The following is a 20,292-nucleotide window of genomic DNA, read 5'->3' as shown; positions in this document are numbered from 1 at the left end:
TAAAATGCCTCTAAAATGAGGCAGTGCAGCCCAGGACATGAAAGCCTGGGTCCCAGTCTTGCATGAAGGCCCCATCAGCTATGAACTCGGGCATTTTAGGCAAGTTACTTAATCTTTCTGTGAATCATTTCCCCCTAATTTTAGTGAGGATGAAATGAAAGCAGTATATTAAGTGCTTAGTCCAATATCGAGCTCATAGCAGTCAGTCAGTATAAGCTTTTACTATTGCACTTCTATTCAACTGTTTCATTTCTACATAATGAAATCTAATCATTGGCAATGATATCTAACCACTGATCATGCAGGAACCTGTGTGATCTAACCCCCGTTAGTCTTCTCCCAGGTCACAACCGTCTCTAAATACATCTGGCAAATTTGTGACTCCAAGTACTTCTCAAGCTCCTTCTCTGCCATTTCTGTATCTCCGATGTCGGTTAACCATCCAACTTCAGCTCAGGTCATGATCTTGCAGTTTATGAGTTTGAGCGCAGTTTAGGAGTACAGAGCCCGCTTCAGATCCTCTCTCCACCCCCCTGCCCCTCCCCCACTCGTATACATGCACACTTTCTCTCTCTCTCTCTCTCTTTCTCTCTCTCTCAAAAATAAATAAATATTAAAAAGAAGAAAAGGAAAGCCTTATTTCATCCAGGAAGACCAAGAGGCTATGAAGTGACTATGAAGCTTTCCTCAAATTCCTCCTTTTTTTGTGTTCTGGCAGCACCATAGGGGTTTGAGAGAAGTTGACCAAAGGGAGTCATATTTTATAGGAAACACAAACAGGACCCTCGGTGGACTAGAGAAGAGAAATGATGGATACAAGAAAAAAGGATGGCTTCTAAGCTTAGATCTGAACAACTGGGCCTGTCATGGTGCATTTATTGATATGGGAGACCTGGAGGGAATAAGGCTGTGAGGGACTAGTAATAAAGACATCCATGTTTTAGGTTAGGTTTGATAGATAGGCCAGTCAAATATCCCGGTAGAATTGGTAAGTAAGATGTTGAATATGTGAGTCAGGATTTGGGAAACAGTCAGGGCTATGGATATAAAATGGGGAGTCATTACTCTATAGGTGGGACCAGAGGAGATAACTTTGGGGAACCCTGGGGACCAGCAATATTTAGAGATCAGCTAGAGGAAGAGAAACCTGTTAATATACATGTGTGAGTTTACTCGCCTAGCACCTTCTTGAAGTTAAATACTGTCTCATTTAGCTTTGTGCCTAGAAGTGTTTGTCATAAAAATCCAATAAAAGCTTGTTAAATTCATTTCAACTCTAAAAGCAAAGAATGGTGGCCTCTTAGACATCTCCCACCTGTACACTTAAATACTTTGGCAACATTTGCAAAATAAGCATGAAGAACGACGCCAGCATCTAGATTAGGGTGGAAAATGGTGGATAGTTCCATGACTTCTGGAGACAGACTGGTCCTCCCTACCTCCTAACCTCTCCCTAGCCCTTTCCATAGGGTCACACTCCAAAGGGCAGGGCCCCAGTGCTCACGTAGAAATGGCAGGAAGCCCAGGATCCCAGCATGGTTCTCCAGGCTGTATACCATGGGCCTTGAGAGAGCAGCAGCTGCCAGAACATATGGGTGACCAGTAGGAATTCCCCATAGTTGTGGAGTGAAGCACCTCCGTGTACACAATACCCAATTTTCAAAAAGGTTTTGCAACAAACTTTCTCTAGTATCTTGCCATGTTTTTCCCATTGACTTTAACAGTTTCATACCCATATTTTTCTGATCCCGTTCCTGTGAAGCATTTAAGAATTTGTAGATCAAGACACATCCCTCTTTTTCACTCTCTTCTTGCTACTGGTCTGTTTAGGACTTCATCATCCTTCACTTTGGAAAGTTCGGTAGCCTTCTATCTAGTCTCCCTACCTGCATTTTCTCCCCACTTTGCCATCAGAATGACTACACCAAAACATTTCCCTGTTAGGGTATCCACCTGCCACGAGCTTCAATGGCTTCCATTGCTTACTAAAAATGTAAGATTCCAAAATTTTAAGGTTGATGTTCCAGATCTCCCACAATCTGTCATTTCCAGGCACCCTGTCCAGTATTAGTGCCCATCAACCATACTCTGCCTAATGGATCAGGCCCCCATTTTTTCCCCACAAAATAGTTACTGTGGTTGTTTGTTTGTTTGTTTTTGTTGTATATCAGCACCTGCCATTTCTTTCGCTCAGGATGCTTCACCTGTTTCCAAATCCATTAACATCCTACTCCTCAAATTCCAGGCCAATGCCACCTTCTTCAAGGAAACTCCTTACTCACCCCACTGGAGGGAGAAGTCCTTGTCTATACTTCTGAAAGAACTAGTGCTTATTTATTTATTTATTTATTTATTTTTTTACATTTTATTTGAGGGAGAGGGAGTGTGTGTGTGGCATGAGTGAGTGCTAGCAGGGTAGAGGCAGAGAGAGAGGGAAAGAGAACCTGAGCTGAAAGACATAAAGAGCACTCCAAGATATGAAAGATACACTCAAATAGTCATAGGTCTTTGGAGGATTTTGAGCAGGGCATCGACATGACCAGACCAGATCTTTGGAAAGATCGCTCTAAATTTATGTGCAAGGTGGATGGGAGGATCTGGGGACAGGATCCCTCAGGAGGAGGCTCCTACATGTTGCTCAGGCTGAGAGACACCGCCTGACACTTCTCCCAGGTCTCTGCCACAGCAGTAACCGCTGTCTCTGCCTCTAATCAGGGCTTCCAGGGCAGCGGCTGAGGAGACCTTACCAAGGAGCACCACGCAGTAGATGCTGAAACATCGCCCCCAGGAGAAGAAGCAGTAACATGGCAGCACCTGTTTGAAAGGAATTAAAAATCAGCAGACTCCCTTTAGAAAGGAACAATGTCCAAGAAAGGGCGAAATAAGGGCGAGAAGCCCGAAGCCCTCATCGTTGCCCTTCAAGCTGCCAATGAAGACCTCAGAACCAAGCTCACCGACATCCAGATAGAGCTGCATCAGGAGAAGTCCAAGGTGAGTGAGGCCCCTTGGGGCCACAGCCTGGAGAGCGGCTCTGGCCCAGCTCTGCCTGCTGGCCCACCCCAGTGGCTCCTCTCTGCCATTTTCTGGGGAGAGCAACGACCCCTGTATTTTTGGTGATTGTCTTGTGTATGTGTGTGTGTGTGTGTGTGTGTGTGTGTGTGTGGCAGGACTCGAGCGCAGGATTCACAGAAGGTGAAAATAACATGCTCATGAGACTGATCTCTGCCTCCTCAGGAAGCCTGGTTCAGGAAACCAGGTATAATCATTGAGACGACCTCCACCCCCACTCCCTCCCACCACTTCTTAGCTGTCCTGTCCTGGGCGAACTCCGCCCTGCCCTCTATGGGTTCTTCCCGGTATGGCACAGGACAGCCTTTCTAAAATAGATCCTATCAGGTCACTCCTCTTCTCAAACCCTTCAACGGCTTCTTACCTTTCTCAAAGCCAAAGGGTTTTCCCTACCACTACAGGATATCTCTTCCGCCCCTCGATGAGCAATCTCACAGTACTTTACCCCGGATGACTCTGTTATATCCTCTTTGCTGGATCAAAATATCCACTGATCACATTTAGGGCCTTTGCCCCTTTGCCCCCAGGCAGCTGTGTACCTCTTTCCTATGTCAGCTCTGGTACCTACCATCTGTCGCAGTCTCTAAGATAGTACACTTCTCATGCCCAGTTACTTCCATAGCCTATTTTGATTCATTTAATAATGATTTCTGTATTTATCTATTTACTTGTTTAGTGCTTATTTCTGCTGTCCAGTGTAATCTCCAAGAAAGCAGAGTCCTACCTGACCTTTATCCCCAGAACCTAAATAAATGTCTAGAACTGAAAAGCTTAGCCTGGGTTTGTCGACTGAGCAGAGGAACAAATGAAGGGTGACTTATTCCTTATACCTTAGCTTCGTCAGCAACATCCTACTATCTCAAGAGCTCTGATGAGGTTCCAGTTAGGCAAGTATGTAAAGCACTTATGATGATTGGATGAGAAAATTCGTATCACACGCTCAGAGAGATGCCAGGCACCTGGTATACTCCTAAAAAATTATTCATAGTAATATTCTTTCTAATACCCCTGTACCTGAGTCAGTTGCTAACTCAATTTAGGAAAGTCTCTTCACTCCTCTGAATCTCATCTCTTAGCTGGATATGCTAACACTTATCTCTCCAGAGTGGTGCAGATATCAAATAGGGTCACAGACAGGAAAGTATTTTCAAATATCCGACATACAGGAGACATTTTGCTCCCTCCAAACCAGGCAACTGCCAGCATAAAGTTGCCCTATGTAGATAACTCTTTCTATAGTAACACAAATAGATGTTCCTGATCTAGCTATAGATCAAAAATCAATATCCCTATTCTTTTTTATCTATATCTTCTTCCTTGACATTACTATTAAATTTTAATTATTGGGGTGCCTGGGTGGCTCAGTTGGTTGAGCGTCTACCTTCAGCTCAGGTCATGATCTCACGGTTTGTGAGTTCGAGCCCTGTGGTTGGCTCTGTGTTGACAGCTCGGAGCCTGGAACCTGCTTCGGATTCTGTGTCTCCCTCTCTCTTGCCCCTCCCCTGCTCACACTCTGTTCCTGTCTCAAAAATAATGAATAAACATTAAAAAAATTAATTATTGGGCCACCTGGGTGGCTCAGTCAGTTAAGCATCCAACTCTTGACTTCCACCAGGTCATGGGTTCGAGCCTTACATCGGGCTCTGTGTCCACAGTGTGGAGCCTGCTTGGGATTCTCTCTCCCTCCCTCTCTGTCTGCCCCTCTCCTGCTCTTGCTCTCTCTCTCTCTCTCTCTCTCTCTCAAAATAAATAAACAATTTTTAAAATTATTTATTTTCCCAAATATCCATTCTCCTGGTTTCAGCAATAATAAAGCTTGGATCTGCCAAAGCCCCTTGCCTCCTGTCTCTGCTAAGGCTTAACCTTGGATAACCAGACCCCATTGTAAAATTTGTGAAGGAAGCTTTTTTCCATGAAGCAAAACGGACATGATATCATAAAAACAAAGAGAATAAAACAAAACAGAAACATTCATTAGAGAGTCAGTAGACCAAGGCCTTGTGTTTATCTCTCCTCAGGGACAAATTTAAGTGTCTCAATACCTTGACCCGTAATTCAGATGACTGAATGTGTTTCTGCATATCTTTGTCTCTCAAGCATCACTGTGCATTAGAATAACCTGGGGGAACTCATTAAAAATTGAGATCTCTGGACCCACAGCGCAAAGATTCTGATAAAGCAGGCGTGGTGAGGGCCAGGACTTGTACCTCTAGCAGACCATCCAGGCAGTCCCCGTGGAGGTGGCTCTCTGCCTTCTTGTTGGCAAACATACCACTCTAAGATTCCTTCCAGGTCTGACAGTCTATGAACATTTCACCAGTTTTAACTTTCCCTGGGGCAGCGTAACGTTTCAAGGGAGGCCGACTCCTTTAATTGTAGTAATGACAGGATGAGAAACTCCATTCATGGGAGAAGCCTGTCCATCTGGAGACCGGTAGCCATAAACTGACGCTGATTTACGGAGAGCAGACTCCTGAGGTTTCAAAAGGCAGAGGTCCTGCAGACCCTACCACTGCCAATTTTGCACACATTCAAGTCTTTTAAAAGGGGGAAGTCTTGAGCGTGGACAGGGCTACCTGTTTATTCAGGGCCTGGCACTGGTATCTAAGCCAGCAGATCAAATGTAACCTCCCCTTCCTCTGACAAGAGCCTGGAAGTCAGCCTCATGTAGAAAAGCACTGCCCTTAGCCTTCTCTCTGCTGGCTGCCCCCAGTCTCCCTCTCTGTGGCAGTTAATTACAGTCCCAGCACAGGGACTAAAACAAAGCCCCACCGCCTGTCAGCAGCCTTCCCCAAAGAGCAAAGGGAATTTAGAGGGCAAGCAAGTCATAAAGCAGTTTTATTAAAATAAATATGATTGTGTTTCCAAAGGTCCAGGCTTTAAGAGAGAGAATATAGACAATGCCAAGATGGAACTCATCCTCTCAGTTTGGCTCCTAGGCTATCATGATAAAATCACAATTCAGCTACTGAGAAATGGGCAATGTAAAGAGGGGAAACCTTTGGAATGATGGAGCATTACTCATTTTTCCAGAAAGACACATCTTCCCACTGACATTTACAAAACACACTGCAGACAGAGTCATGAATGTTTTAAACTGATTATATAAATAGCTACACATTATTGAATGTGAACGTGTACTATCTGTCACACACTGTAATAAGCACATTTCATCCTGACATCACTGCACCTCTCTCACTTAGCACCTGGGTGACCCTGAGGAGGTTTTAAAATCCCTCTGTTTCCTTTTCTTCTCTGTCAAATGGGAGAATAGCAGTGTCTACTTCATACGGATGTGTGTGGGTATGTTGGTCTTGAATAGTGAGTTTGTGTCAAGCATGTTCAGTATTATGATTCAAGTGTAGGTGGGCGTTGTTGTTATCCCCATATTACAGATGAGGAAACTGAGGCCCAGTGAAGTAACATAATTTACCCGGAGTCACATGTTAGTAGGTGGCAGAACTGGTTCTTCCACTCCCTTTGCATCTCCTCCAAAGTCTATTCTCTTATTTTCTTTTCTGATACATTTTCCCCAGCTTTATTGAGCTATAACTGATATATCACATTGTATTCATTTTAGGTGTACGACATAATGATTTGACATATGTATATATTAAAGAATGATTACAACAAGAAGTTTACTCAACATCCATCACCTCACATAGTTACAAAATATTTTTTCTTGTGATGAGAACTTTTAAGATATCCTCTCTTCACAACTTTCTTGTTTTTAAATGTTCTATATCTTTTTTAAAAGTTTATTTATTTATTTTGAGAGAGAGAGAGAAAGAGAGTCTGCAGGCACAAAAGAGGAGGGGGGGGGCGGGGGGAGAGAGAGAGAATCCCAAGCAGGCTCCACGCTGTCAGCTAAGATCCTGATGTGGGGCTCCATCCCACAAACCATGAGGTCATGACTTCAGCTGAAATCAGGAGTTGGACATTTAACCAACTGAGTCACCCAGGTGCCCTTCTGTCTTCAAAAGTTTCAAATATGCAGTACAGTCTTGTTAATTATACCCACCATGCTGTACGTTATATTCCCAGATCTTATTCATCTTATAATTAGGAGTTTTTCCCTTTTAACCGCCTTTACCCATTTCTCCCACCTGTAACCCCCGGCCTCTGACACCCACCACTCTGTTCTCTGTTATCTATGGGTTCAAGGTTTTTAGATTCCTCATCCAAGTGAGATCACATAGTGTTTGTTTTTCTGTCTCTGACTTATTTCACTTAGCATAATACTCTCAGGGTCCAACTGTGTTCTTGCTAATGGCAAGATTGCCTTCTTTTTAGTGGCTTAATGATATTTTATTGTGTATATGTACTTTATATAATGTGTGTATACACACACTTTCTTTATCCATTCATCCATTGATGGACTTAGGTTATTTCCATGTCTTACAGAACCTATGCTCTTAAAAAATAAGAAGGTAACTTTTTTTCTCCCTTCCCCTCCCCCATGGTCTTAAATACTGAGAACAAACTGAAGGGTTGATGGGGGTTGGGGGAGAGGGGAAAGTGGGTGATGGGCATTGAGGAGGGCACCTGTTGGGATGAGCACTAGGTGTTGTATGGAAACCAATTTGACAATAAATTATATTTAATATATAAAAAAAGGGAATATCTGGGGCACCTGGGTGGCTCAGTTGGTTAAGTGTCTGACTCTTGGTTTTTGCTCAAGTCACGATCTCATGGTTCGTGATTTCGAGTCCTGCATTGGGCTCTGCGATGACAGTGCGGAGATTCTGTCTGCCCCTCTCTCCAAATAAATAAATAAGCTTAAAAAAATTTAAAGGTCCGGAAAAAAATGGAAACCTTCAGCAAAGAAAGAAAGAATGGCAGAAGTTTGTTCTACACTATTATGCAAATTACAAGTGAAGAAACAAAGTGTTGGGGGTGGGAGTAGATGAACCCTTCCCCCATAGATGTCTGCGTTTCCACTGCGGGGAAATGAAACAAAAATACTAGACACAATCAACATCTAGTTAGTAGAAATTTGTCTACAAGAGTTGCCAAGCACTGATAGGAATAACAATTCAGGTAAGTCGGTCGTTTTGACTGAACTCCAAGCATAATGACTGAGAAGATGGAACCGGGGAAGCCCCTGTGGTGGGTAGGAGGGAACAGAAAGTGAGGCCTCTGTGCTGTATGTCCTTGTCATTTCTGAGCCTGCACATTCATGTCTATAAAATGAGCAGATTGTGGACAGCATAGAGTCGCTACAGTCCTTCCAGAATGGTAGGGATACGTCAGGGAAGGCAACTGTGTGCTCCAGCTCTTCCTGCATGGAGATAGCTCTCAGGATCCTCAGGGGTCAGACTTCCCCTGGCCCCCTGGTATAGGTGATGCCTCTTACCCTATATCCATTTACTCTGTCACATCACCCTGCTGTACCTGTGTCATAGAACTCTGTACTGTCTGAAGGTATCATGTTCTGCTTATGTATCGCCTGCTGACTCCCTCACTCTCAGTATAATGTAAGCTTCTCATGGGTAAGAGACCATGTGTGCTTAAGGTACCCCCTAGGGAAGATGCCTTCAGTGATTTGAGTACTGCCTGGCATGAAGGAGGTGCTCACTGCTACTTGTTGAGAACATTCTCATGTTGCCTTTTAGAAACTTTCCCAACAACCCCCTGGCATAAATTTATTTATTTAGGTAGAAAGCCTGAGGCTTGAGCAGAGAAAGGATTTCCATCCAGGTCTGTCTCTTTTTTGGACCAGCCCTCTGAGCCATTAGGCTTCGGTGTTTTCCTCTGTTTGTCTCTCCTGTGGACAACGTGAGGCCATGATCCACTGCCCAGGGTGTGAGCTCACAGGGGATTGCTGTGAGATGTGAAATCCACTCACCAATTCCCTAGGGCTTCCTACTTTTCCTCAGAGGCAGCCTACAGCTCCAGTGAACCCTGAGGGCACAGTGACAGAGGGCTTGGAGGCCCAGGTAGCAGAGAACAGGGCTCTACGCTGGAGGCAGCAAAGCAGCAGGCCTGGTTTGCAGGGTCTGGAGGAGTCAGCTCCAGACAGGGGTTTGCACAACTGGAACAGCCCTCAGACTGCAGAACACTTTCAGACCTCCCAGCGAGCCTGGGAGGAGGGCAAGGTGTAATTACTATTCCAATTTCTCTGAAAAAGAAAATGAGTTCTTAACTCATTTAACTGATGTGCTCCCAATGACACAGCAAGTGGAGGAAGGAGCCAAAATGGGAATTCCCAGATGACCTGGGTAATACTGAATATCTTGTTGCCTCCAGGACTCCCAGAAAATCAGCCAATCTTTGTCCTCAGGTGACTGCTAGGGAGCCTCCACATTCAAGGCCCCAATTTGGGAGGCAGTATTTCTTGCCTTATGCACTTTTTGTTTTGTTTTCAGGAAGTGTTAAATGTCTAAAAGTAAGAAATGCAACAATAGAAGCCTTTGTACCTTCCCAGTCGTATAAAATTGCCCTTATAAGCAACCTTGTGATAGTGGGAGCTTTTCCCTCCTTCTCATCTCCTGACTGAGTGGTACTTAGTGCCTGGGAGACCCCCTGCCTGCTTACTGTGAGTTTCGATCTCCTGGAACATCCAGGGCAGATAATCCACACCAAAGCTTAACATTAGCTTGTCTTGCCTTGATAACCTCTCAACTTCCTTATCTTGGACAAGGCCATCCAATTTTTAAACCTAGATTTCTAAGGTCACGTCAAAGCTCAAACATCACCATCTTTATCTTGGCAGAATTTACACTGGCATTTTTCAAAGGCCGGACTAGAACGGAAGATACAATGCGAGACCATTGTGGGATAGTCATAAATGTTCTTCCTTCTGTCACAGTGTCAGCTCTTCTCAGTAAGATTACATTTTCCTAGGGATTTGTTCTCTTCCATAAAACCTCTGTATCTTTCAGAGCCCTGCTCACTGCTCAGCCCCTTGTCCTGTCTCACCCCACCCCCCACTCCTGCACACACATAATCTGAGTTTCTTCCAAGTTAAGAGTAGATGCTGCTAATACTAGGGAACTCAAGACATCCCTAGGAGGCCCAGTTTTACCTTTGAACATCTGTATCTGTTAGGAAAATGGTTATTACAGTCTTAATATAATAGTAATGTTAGTCTTATCCTGATAATATGGGTTTTTATATTTATGTTGTTGGTATTAATATAGCATTGCATGATATTATGGTATTAATATAGCATTGCATGATATAATAGTATTAATATGTACAATATCTGTCAAAATTAACACTGTACTATTTAACTATTGATAATTATTAATCTCCCAGGTGTTTCAGCCTTTGCAAAGGACTTTTGAAACATTATCTAAGTCAGCCCTCACAACCATATGAGAATGAGGCCCCCAATCCCAGTTTACTTATGAGAAAACTGAGGCTGGGGTTGGTAAAGAGCTTGCTGGAGGTTTCAAAGTGAGCAGGCAGGTCCAGGACCTGACCCAGACCCGCCTCCTGGCCCACACTGGTCTCTCCACAGTCTTCTTCACACTCTGTTTGTACAGAGACCAGTCCTCACGCTTCTCATCTGACATTCAGGTGACACAGACGTTACCTACATCACAGAGCTGCTGAGGGTAAACATGGTGGTGTGTGTAAAGCCTTTGGGAAGGTGCCAAACTCACAGTAAACCTCCAATAAATGCTATCATGTGATACAGTGGAAATTTTTGTCTGAAATATTTCCACTTATCAAAATGGATTCTTTCTTCTTCCAAGTATTTTTTTTTTCTACTTCAAGTATTATCTTTATATTTTTCATTGTTACTCAGGAGTAGTCTTTTCTCTTTTTGGGTACCATTTACATTAAGATGGCAAAGTCCATTTTCTTACCAGTACAATCTGAGCTGCAAATAATTTTCAGAAAATTATTTTACTACAAAAATTTTAATTGGCTTTTTTTTCCCTCCCAAATGTCAATCACATCCTTTGTGTCTCCTTCATAGTCACACACTTCTCCCAAGCTTAGAAAAACAAGTCATACCTAGAAATTCTGCAAAAATGCCAGTTTCTATGGCAACCAAATAAGCAGACATGAAAAATGTCAAATGTAATCAATCAATGCCTTTGAATTTTCTTTGAGTTCTATGGATTCCTTTAAGTGATGGACAAGAAGGCCAGTGTTTGTTTTTTTCTTCAGGTTGGAATATATTTTCTGTATACCTATATTTTCATTTTTTTTCTTTTTTATTCATCTCCAATCTACACACAAAGGATCAGTGTTTATAATTTGAGGGAAATGACAGAATCACAATGTGAAATAATCTAAGACCCCTGCAGAGAGTTTGACATAAATAATTTTAGGTCCTGGATATCTCCTCTTATAGTCAGTAATATTACCCTCCTTTTCATAGTACTTTACAGTTCAAGGTACTTTCCCAAGCATTATCTAATTTAACCCACAAAATAATCCTGTTATGGGTAAGTTGTAAGCATAACCAAAGATCCTCAGAGGGATAAAGCAACTTCCTTAGATATAGCAGATTGTTAAATAAAAATGCAAACCCAGAATTACTTATCCTTTGTCCCTTTTTACTAGTTATTTATTGTTCTCAAAAGAACTGCTAAAATTTCCGTTAAGTAAGTTGCTACCTGCCAGCCTTTATAGTCAAGATGTTCCAAAGGCCTAACATAAGTACAACCTGCTGAAATTGAAGGTAACTAATTTCTTATCACTTGAAGTAAAGTTAACTTCAAGTGCAGGGTAAATTATCACAGTTTCTAAATCAATGAAAAATAAGCCCTCTTTTTTCACAAAAACTGCATTATTAGAAGAGAAATCAGGAAGCTTTTTCTGTAGAGGGCAAAATAGTACAGATTTTTGGCTTTGCAGACCAGTCTCTCTGAGACCGCTGAACTCCATTGTGGCAAGAGCATGACTGTGTTCCAGTAAAACTTTATTCACAAAAATAGAGGCAAGAGATTATTTGTCTCATGGGCTGTGGTTTATCTACCCATAGTCTAGTCACTTGAGTTTATTCTAGAAAAATGGGGAGTAAGGTTTAGGTTGTCCTTATTGAAGCACTGAGAGAATTATCAAGCAGAAGACAGGCATTCTTATATGTGATGGTCTTTTGTTTATTTGTTTCTTTGATTGTTTTATGCAGGGAAGTGATGGATGAGCGGTTGCTCCAAGAAACCCTACAAGTCTGTGTTCTCTAAACCATATGACAGGATGTATTATTCTTGCCTCTGGTTAGAGGGCTAGCCAGGGAAACATACTGGCATACATTCTTTAATTGCACACACACTCTCAGGCTCTTTATTATGTGTTGTGCTGGCAACCACTGGGTAGACAAAGATGAACAAGGCTTGTTGGCAGCTTTCGAGCAGTTTGCAGTCTGGAGTAGGAGCAGGAGAAGAGGTGGTGAAGACAGATAAGCATGCAAAAAACGATACCCATAGTATAAAGAAAAATGCAGAAAGGAGCAGTAAGGGGGTATTAGCCAAGTGCACTGAAAAGACATAAGCAGGAGAAATGAGGTTTGTTCTGGGCAGTCGGGGTGGTATGACTGGAGAAGGTGACATCTAGCTGGCCACGAGTGATGATAGGATCCCCAAGAGAGCTGAGGGAAGGGCAGGTCAGGAAGAGAAAACCATAGGCACATGGGTACAGAGATTCAGGGCATGTGCAGGAAAGAGCATAATCCCCCTTAATTGTGCCTGCAGTATGGGACAGGTGAGGAGAGGTACAGCAGGAAGCAGAAATGGGAGCTGGAAGTCCAGCCGAATCTTTTTTTTCACTTTTTCTTAATGTTTATTCATCTTTTGAGAGGGAGAGTCGGAGCGCGAGTGGGGGAGGGGCAGAGAGAGGGAGACAGAATCCGAGCAGGCTCCAGACACTGAGCTGTCAGCAAAAAGCCCCATGTGGGGCTGGAACTCACAAACCATGAGATCGTGACCTGAGCAGAAGTCAGCTGCTCAACTGACTGAGCCACCCAGGCACCCCAGCCAAATATTCTGAGAGCCTGAAAGGCAAAGCTGAGGTGTAGGGTTTCCATTCTACAACATAAAGGAGCCCTGGGTGATTTTTGAGCAAGTACATAGATCACGTCAGACTTGGGCTTTACTAAGAGAAGTGTCACCAGCAGCGTGGGGAAAGCCAGGTTCATTCATTCAGCACACCAAGAGCCCTAGACCAAAGCTGTCCAGGAGAAATATAATGGGATCCACAAATGCAAGCCATGTATATAATTTTTAAATTTCTTGTAGCCACAATTATAAAACATAAAAGGAATCATTGTTTTTTTTTTTAATATTTATTTTGAGACAGAGACACAGAGCACGCATGCACACATGCATGGGAGGGGCAGAGAGAGAGAGAGAGAGAGAGAGAGAGAATTCCAAGCAGGTTTTGTGCTGCCAGTGCAGAGCCAGACACCGGACTCCATCTCACGAACCTCGAGATCGTGACCTGAGCCAAAATCACAAGTCGGTCACTTAACCGACTGAGCCACCCAGGCGCCCCTCGTTTTAATAAGATACTTTATGTAACCCAATTTATCCAAAATACTATTTCAACATCTAATCTATATAAAAACAATTACTGAGACTTCTACATTCTTTGTCTTACACTAAGACTTCAAAATCCGGTGTGTATTTTCACTTAGAGCAAGTCTCAATTCTGACCTGGGGCATTTCAAGCGCTTGGTGTGGCTAGTAGTCCCCAGACTGGATAGCACAGCTCTAGAGCATATTTAATAAAAACACATCCAGGAGGGGACCTTGGCCTGAGTTGGAAGCAAGATCAAAAGACAGCCATTTAAGGATGCCTGGCTGTTTATTTTGCCAAGTCTCCTTGTGCCCTGAGTTCTTTTAGAATAACCAACGTGGGAATAACTGCTGTGCCTTTAAAATAAAATATTCATAAATTGCCATGTGGACTTAGAAAATCCTGCTCTAGCCAAAGGTAGGTAAACTGTTAAGGTAAGTAAAATCTCACACTCTTGTATTATAATTACAGTAGTCTGAATGAGGAGTTTGAATCTTAACATTTTTCAGCTGGAGAGACTCTTCACAATTATTTCACGAAAACTTCCAATTTTACAAATGGCAGAGACCCAATTCCACTCAACCAGATATTACTCCAGGGGTTGCCTAATTCTTCCCTTTTTCTAGTTTATTGTGTGTGTGTGAGAGAGAGAGAGAAAGAGACAGAGACAGAGAGGAGAGAGATTCTTTGGGTACACGGCAGAGGCAGAGAGACAAAGATAGGCAGCAGAGATGTGGGGTTCAGGGGGAGGACAAAAATAAGGAACATTTGCTAAGAGGCTTTTTCAGGCTACAAATGCCAGGCCCCCACCCTGATCTACTGAATCAGAGCCAGACTCACACACCAGATTAAGGTAGCGCCATGGCTAATCTACAAGAAGACCTATGTTATCGTGACAAATGTAACAAAACACGGAAGATTTTGTTCATCCAAAGTACCTGAAAGCTCTAAAGGCTGGAAGGAATAGTTATTAAACTGCTTGGCAGGTTGGTTGTTGGGGGAGCAGGAGAGGGAGAAGAGTGGAGGTAGAGAAGGGCACAAAGGGACATCTGTGGACCATGCAGAAAGTTCCGGACACCAGACCCCTTTGGCAGAGACAGCCCAGTGATCTGCACTGTTTTTGGCTGGTGTGTGTGTGTATGTATAATGTCTGGGGGTAGAACTAAGTTGTCACAGAAGGAAACATGATGTTCAGAATGTATCAACTGTCTTTATTTTTTACCTCCCCCAGTGCCTCAGACAAAAAGGAAGGGGGAAAAGGGGGGAAATGTTTTGTAATATCACTTTGGGCACCATTTTACGAATCTGATCGTAATATTGAACAGTCCTAAGATGCCCACATTTAATCAGCTTGCACCTGGCCGGAAATGTGTAGCCTGAAAAGGTGTGCAGGTGGTCTGTTTTGAACTCCTCCCCACCAAGGTGAAAACCATTATAGCTCCGTGTCCTAATTTTAATGTGCATGCGGTCACCTGGGGACTTGTTAAAATGCACGTCCTGATTAGAGGTCTGGGAAGGAGGAGCCCCAGATCACGCATCTCTGACAAGCTTCTGGGCGATGCCTGTGCTGGCTGTGTGCAGACCACACATGGAACAGTAAGGCCGAGGAACATCAGATACTGCCGCACAAAGTAATACAGCATCCCCAGGTATTTCCTCCTCAACCTGCGCTGTTATTTCCCCCTTTGGGCCCTTCAGTTCCCTTCCCTCAGAGGACACCGCGGCTGGGAGGAAGCGATGAGGGGTTAGGAGCCCAGAGGGCCCGAGCTAGAGATGCTTTCCTTGAAGGCTCCTCCCGTTTCATCCTTTGACCTCTCTGCCTTCAGGTGTCTAAGCTTGAGAGAGAGAAGACTCAAGAAGCAAAGAGGATCCGTGAGCTGGAGCAGCGCAAGCACACGGTCCTGGTGACGGAACTCAAAGCCAAGCTCCACGAGGAGAAGATGAAGGAGTTGCAGGCCGTGCGGGAGAATCTCATCAAGCAGCACGAGCAAGAAATGTCAAGGACAGTGAAGCTGCGGGATGGGGAGATCCAGAGGCTCAAGTCGGCCCTGTGTGCTCTCCGGGACGGCAGCAGCGACAAAGTACGGACAGCGCTCACCATCGAGGCCCGGGAGGAGGCCCGGAAACTGTTTGACGCGGAGCGCCTTAAGCTCCTGCAGGAAATTGCGGACCTGAAAACTGCCAAGAAGCAGGTGGACGAGGCTCTCAGCAATATGATCCAAGCGGATAAAATAAAGGCTGGGGACCTAAGGAGCGAGCATCAGTCCCACCAGGAAGCCATCTCGAAGATCAAGTGGGAGTCAGAGCGGGATATTCGGAGGCTGGTTAGTAACCCAGTGCAGTGCGTCGGGAGCACATTGTCTTGGCAGGTGTCAGAGCGCCGCGGGTGCGCTTTTCCAGGTGTCTCTCATGAGTGCCCACCCCTTGTCGAGTGCTCTACCCAAAACACAAGATGGGTCCATAGGTAGGCAGGTAGGTAGATAAACAGATAGGCCCAGGCCAAAATTGGAACTGTAAAATGTAAAAGACACTGGAATCACCTTTCTCCTAAAAACTGGATTCTTCCAGCCGCACATGTATGGAGAGTGTCTGTTCAATGATTCCTGTTTTCTCGAATGTCTATAAAAATATTCTAACTTATGAACTCTCCTAAAATCGACATGTTTTGTGGGCGTTCCATTTATAAAATGTTACTGGGTTTTTAAAGGGGTAGGGAAAGTTTCTATGGCTTTTTAAGTTTCTGTGCCATCTGAAAATGGCAGCCACTGAGAGCTTCCTGAATGATTCACCTGTGTTCTTTCCAGGGACTGTGTCTGAAAGCAAGAAATAGAACTATAAGATCCCTAGTCATTTTTAAAATAGATCTTCTTTCCCAAAATAAATAAGGGCCATTCTAAGCCGGAGCCCTTATAATTTTTAAAGTGGATGTCATTCCTAAGTAGTTTATTTGCTATTGCCAATTTCTAAGACTTATTTCAAAGCCTACAGAGTTAGATCTTTTTTCTCTTTTTTTAAATGTTTATTTATTTTTGAGAGAGAGAGTGAGCAGGGGAGGGGCAGAGAGAGGGGGACAGAGGATCTGAAGCAGGCTCTGTGCTGACAGCCGAGAGCCCAGTGAGGGGCTCATACCCATGAACCGTGAGATCATGATCTGAGCTGAAGTCGGACACTTAACCGACTGCGCCACCCAGGCGCCCCCAGATCTTTCTTTTTAATACGTATCACCAAAAGCCACGTTGGTCTCTCACTATACATAAAATAACAACAAAGTATTATGTGAAAGCCTAGGTTGACCACATTCAATTGTTTTAGAAGACACATTTACATGCATTTATACTCTGAATGTTTAGCCTTAGTTATATCTTATCAAATTAACCCTCACCTATTAGAATGCACTTGATGCTTCTCTAAAAGTAGTATTTTCTAGGAACCTGGCAGGCTCAGTCAGTAGAGCATGCGACTCTTGATCTCAGTGTTGTGACTTATACCCCATGTTGGGGGTAGAGATCACTCAAAAATAAGATCTTTAAAAATAATAACAATAATATTTTCTTAGGAAATCTACACTTTCTGTGTCTGCTGGTTCTAAGCAATTATTTTTTTAAGAACCCAATTATATTCCTTGGATTATATCTCTAGGATTTCAATTTTAGGTAAAAGTGGTTATCATAGAACATTGTAAAAAGATAAATGTGTAATTTTCTTTGTACTGCAATATGGTGTGACTGTAAGTTGTTGCCTTTTCCACACTTTCCAAATTCTTTATCTGCAATTCATTCTATTGCCCTGGTTGACAATAAAGACCAAACACAGTGCAGAAATATTGGTCTCTGCCCTGCCTTTGGTTTTTGAAATGACAACGGCTGATGAAGAAAGAACCAGCACTGTGAACTCTGGAGTTAGCAGGTGGGTAGATGAAAAGGGTGTTGTACATCAAATATTTGTGTTTGTTGATGGTTTTGGATATAAACTCTCTGAGTATATCCACCTGTTGGTCTGTAGTTTCTTTCTGTGACTTGCTTTTACCAGCATACTACTAAAGTAGACACACAGTCTCTCTTAGTAAGAGTGTAAAATCTAAGCTACCTGAGGAGTGGTTAAAAAACTGGGTGCAAACAGAGAATCATGGGAAACTTTTTCAGTAGTACAGATGCACTTGTCTTCAGTTTTTTCTTTTTCTTGTCTTGTCACTACCCCTACACCCAGCTCCATTTTTGGAACTGGAAAGGAGGGAAATGGGAGCCGTTCTGTTTAGAAAATTTCCCCAGGGAATTCTGGTATGTACCCCTCCCCATCTAAGAACTAGAACTGCGGAAGGATTTTCAGTATTCTGAAACCAAAGCCCATGCTTACAACCACTAAGCAGTAGAGACTCATCGGCACTAATTACTGGACATTCTACTTTGAATATCCAGTTACTACTGGAAAACTACTTTGGAAAATGCTGGAAGTATGATGTTGGGGTCAATATTGCATAGTGCCTATTAGAATGAGCTCTGGAGTCAGAAGACTGAATTTAAAATTGGGCTTCACCACTTAGGAGCCATAGGCCTATGGCAAAGTTTTTAACCCTTTGGGTGCTCAGTTGTCATCTGTCAAGTGGTGATAAAAGAACTTACATAATAGAATTGTCATAAAAGGTGATAAGGTATATAAAGCTTTGAGTATAGTGCCTTGAATGTAGTAAAAATTAGTAAATTTTAGTTATGATGATGGTGATGATGAAGATGATTATATTGGCAGTAATGGAATCATTTCCAGTACGTTCATTTAGGTAGGGTACATCCGAACCAGCTAGGAGCATGCAGGTGTGGAACTATGGTAAATTGTAAATGACATCATCGATGACAGGTCTAACAAATGAATGTACCATTCAGTTAAGAATAACACAGGATTCAAATTTCTACAAGGAGATAGAAAAATAAAGGCAGTGCTTTCGTTCCCAAATTAGCAGGACAGCGTTTGAATACTCACAAAGTTATCAGATGATATCATAGGGCCATGCAGAGTTTAGCCCAGCGTCCTTCCAAAATTGATCTAAAATGTAATCGAGTGACTGGGAGGCAACAGCTCACAGATACTTATATATGGAAAAATGGGACTATTTAACAATTTCTCACAGTAAAGAAAGATTTGTACAAAGTCATCTATTATAAATGAGAAAGTATAATACAATTTTATTAAATGTCTCTATCCTATCCCCATTTTGAATATTCTCATGAAATATAATGAAATGAGAAGAAAGGTTTCACCCGATGGCTGTGCTCCCCTCAAAAATTGTTTACAGACATTAACTTAACTAGTCCTCACCAGGAGTGGCAAAAATTTTTCAGTCCAATGAAACTCTGATCAATTGATATTGAATATTTATGGCCTTCAGTTGGCACGTAATTCTGAGATCAAGCCCAGGCTTAACAGAAGTGAGTGTTGGGATCAATAATTATATCCCACAGGTGTAGGAGGGGCAACAGTGGCTCATATTACCAGGTGTTTTCCATTCCTGCTGTCCCAACCATGGTTTTGACAGTAATGGTAAAATGCTTGCTAAGAGCTATTTGCTTTGACATATGGAAAAGAATGGAAAGAGCCACATAACATGAACCATGTTCCAAATCCTCTCCTGAATTCGCTGCAAATTCACCACCTGAATGCAAACCTATTGACCTTAGGAAATGACTAGGCTCCTGCAAAAGCTGAAGCTTCTTCAGTAAAAAATGGCCAATTCATAGCGGCTGCTGCTGTTTAAGGTGAACTCAAAGGCTATTCCTCTAAACAGGAGGGGATATCAACGATTGTCCTGGGAAATACTGTAGTGGAGTATTGAGTATCTGTATTTAGTAAAACAAATGACTCATTTTAAGGTCAACCTTTCTTTTCTAACTCCAACCAACCTGGACCATTTCAAACAATATATTGAATTAAAGCATCTACACAGGATATACCAGAGAGAAAAGGTTGTTCTCCTTGGCACCTAATTAGCCTAAGAGAGCCTTTCACTGTACGGTACTGCCTTGTCGTATTCATAAATTCAATGTACTTGTCACAGTTGTGATTTTTTTCCGTATCAGCAGAAAGAAGTTAAACTCATACCATTGTAAAAATGCATTTTTTTTTACAGCATTGTTAAATAAAATGTCCTGGGTGTCGTTTAATTCAGATGGATGAGATTAAAGCCAAGGACAGGATCATCTTTTCCCTGGAAAAGGAACTGGAGACCCAAACCGGCTATGTACAGAAACTGCAGCTGCAGAAGGAGGCTTTGGATGAACAGCTCTTTCTGGTCAAGGAGGCCGAGTGCAACATGAACAGTCCGAAACGAGAGATTCCAGGAAGAGCAGGAGACGGCTCTGAGCACTGCGGCAGTCCTGTAAGTCTTTCCAAGCTGAAGTGAAGAACTCAGGAGTCATCTTTTATTTAGCTCCCAAGTTTTACTTTCCACTTAAGCTTTTTTCCTGTTTACTGCAAGGCAATCAATTCTCCCTCCTACTATAAAACCAGCTAGTATCTTGGGAACAGGGTTTTCTAAACTCATAGACAACAAAGTGGTCGGCACCACATTAGCGGATCAGGAGAGAATTACCGGTCTTTTTAAATCTTTCATAGAATTTTTTTAGCCACGGGATACCTGTCCAAACTTCAGCCTGTTGTAAGTGCCATAAATTAGATGAAACTACTTTGCCTCTTGCCAAGACTGGTAATTTTCCCTTGTGTGAACATTGGGTTGGAAATTGGCAAAGATGGTTGTCA

The 20,292-nt window shown here is 42.9% G+C and overlaps 1 protein-coding gene across 4 annotated transcripts in view; it reads left to right on the top strand.

The window, feature by feature from the left end:
* The window catches only part of JAKMIP2 (janus kinase and microtubule interacting protein 2), a 178,685-nt gene that overhangs the window by 101,518 nt on the left and 56,875 nt on the right, over positions 1-20,292 (top strand). For all 4 annotated transcript variants that reach the window (XM_045493077.1, XM_045493068.1, XM_045493059.1 and 1 more), the window contains exons 2-4: positions 2,716-2,991; positions 15,372-15,869; positions 19,703-19,912. In XM_045493077.1, coding sequence (XP_045349033.1) covers positions 2,863-2,991; positions 15,372-15,869; positions 19,703-19,912 — 837 coding nt within the window. In that variant the 5' untranslated portion in view covers positions 2,716-2,862. The remainder of the gene's footprint in view (positions 1-2,715; positions 2,992-15,371; positions 15,870-19,702; positions 19,913-20,292) is intronic.

Source organism: Leopardus geoffroyi, chromosome A1 (assembly GCF_018350155.1).
Source record: "Leopardus geoffroyi isolate Oge1 chromosome A1, O.geoffroyi_Oge1_pat1.0, whole genome shotgun sequence".
In the NCBI taxonomy this organism is placed as follows: domain Eukaryota; kingdom Metazoa; phylum Chordata; class Mammalia; order Carnivora; family Felidae; genus Leopardus; species Leopardus geoffroyi.
The sequence above is the reverse complement of the archived record's forward strand: the minus strand, read 5'-3'. Positions and strand labels throughout refer to the sequence as shown.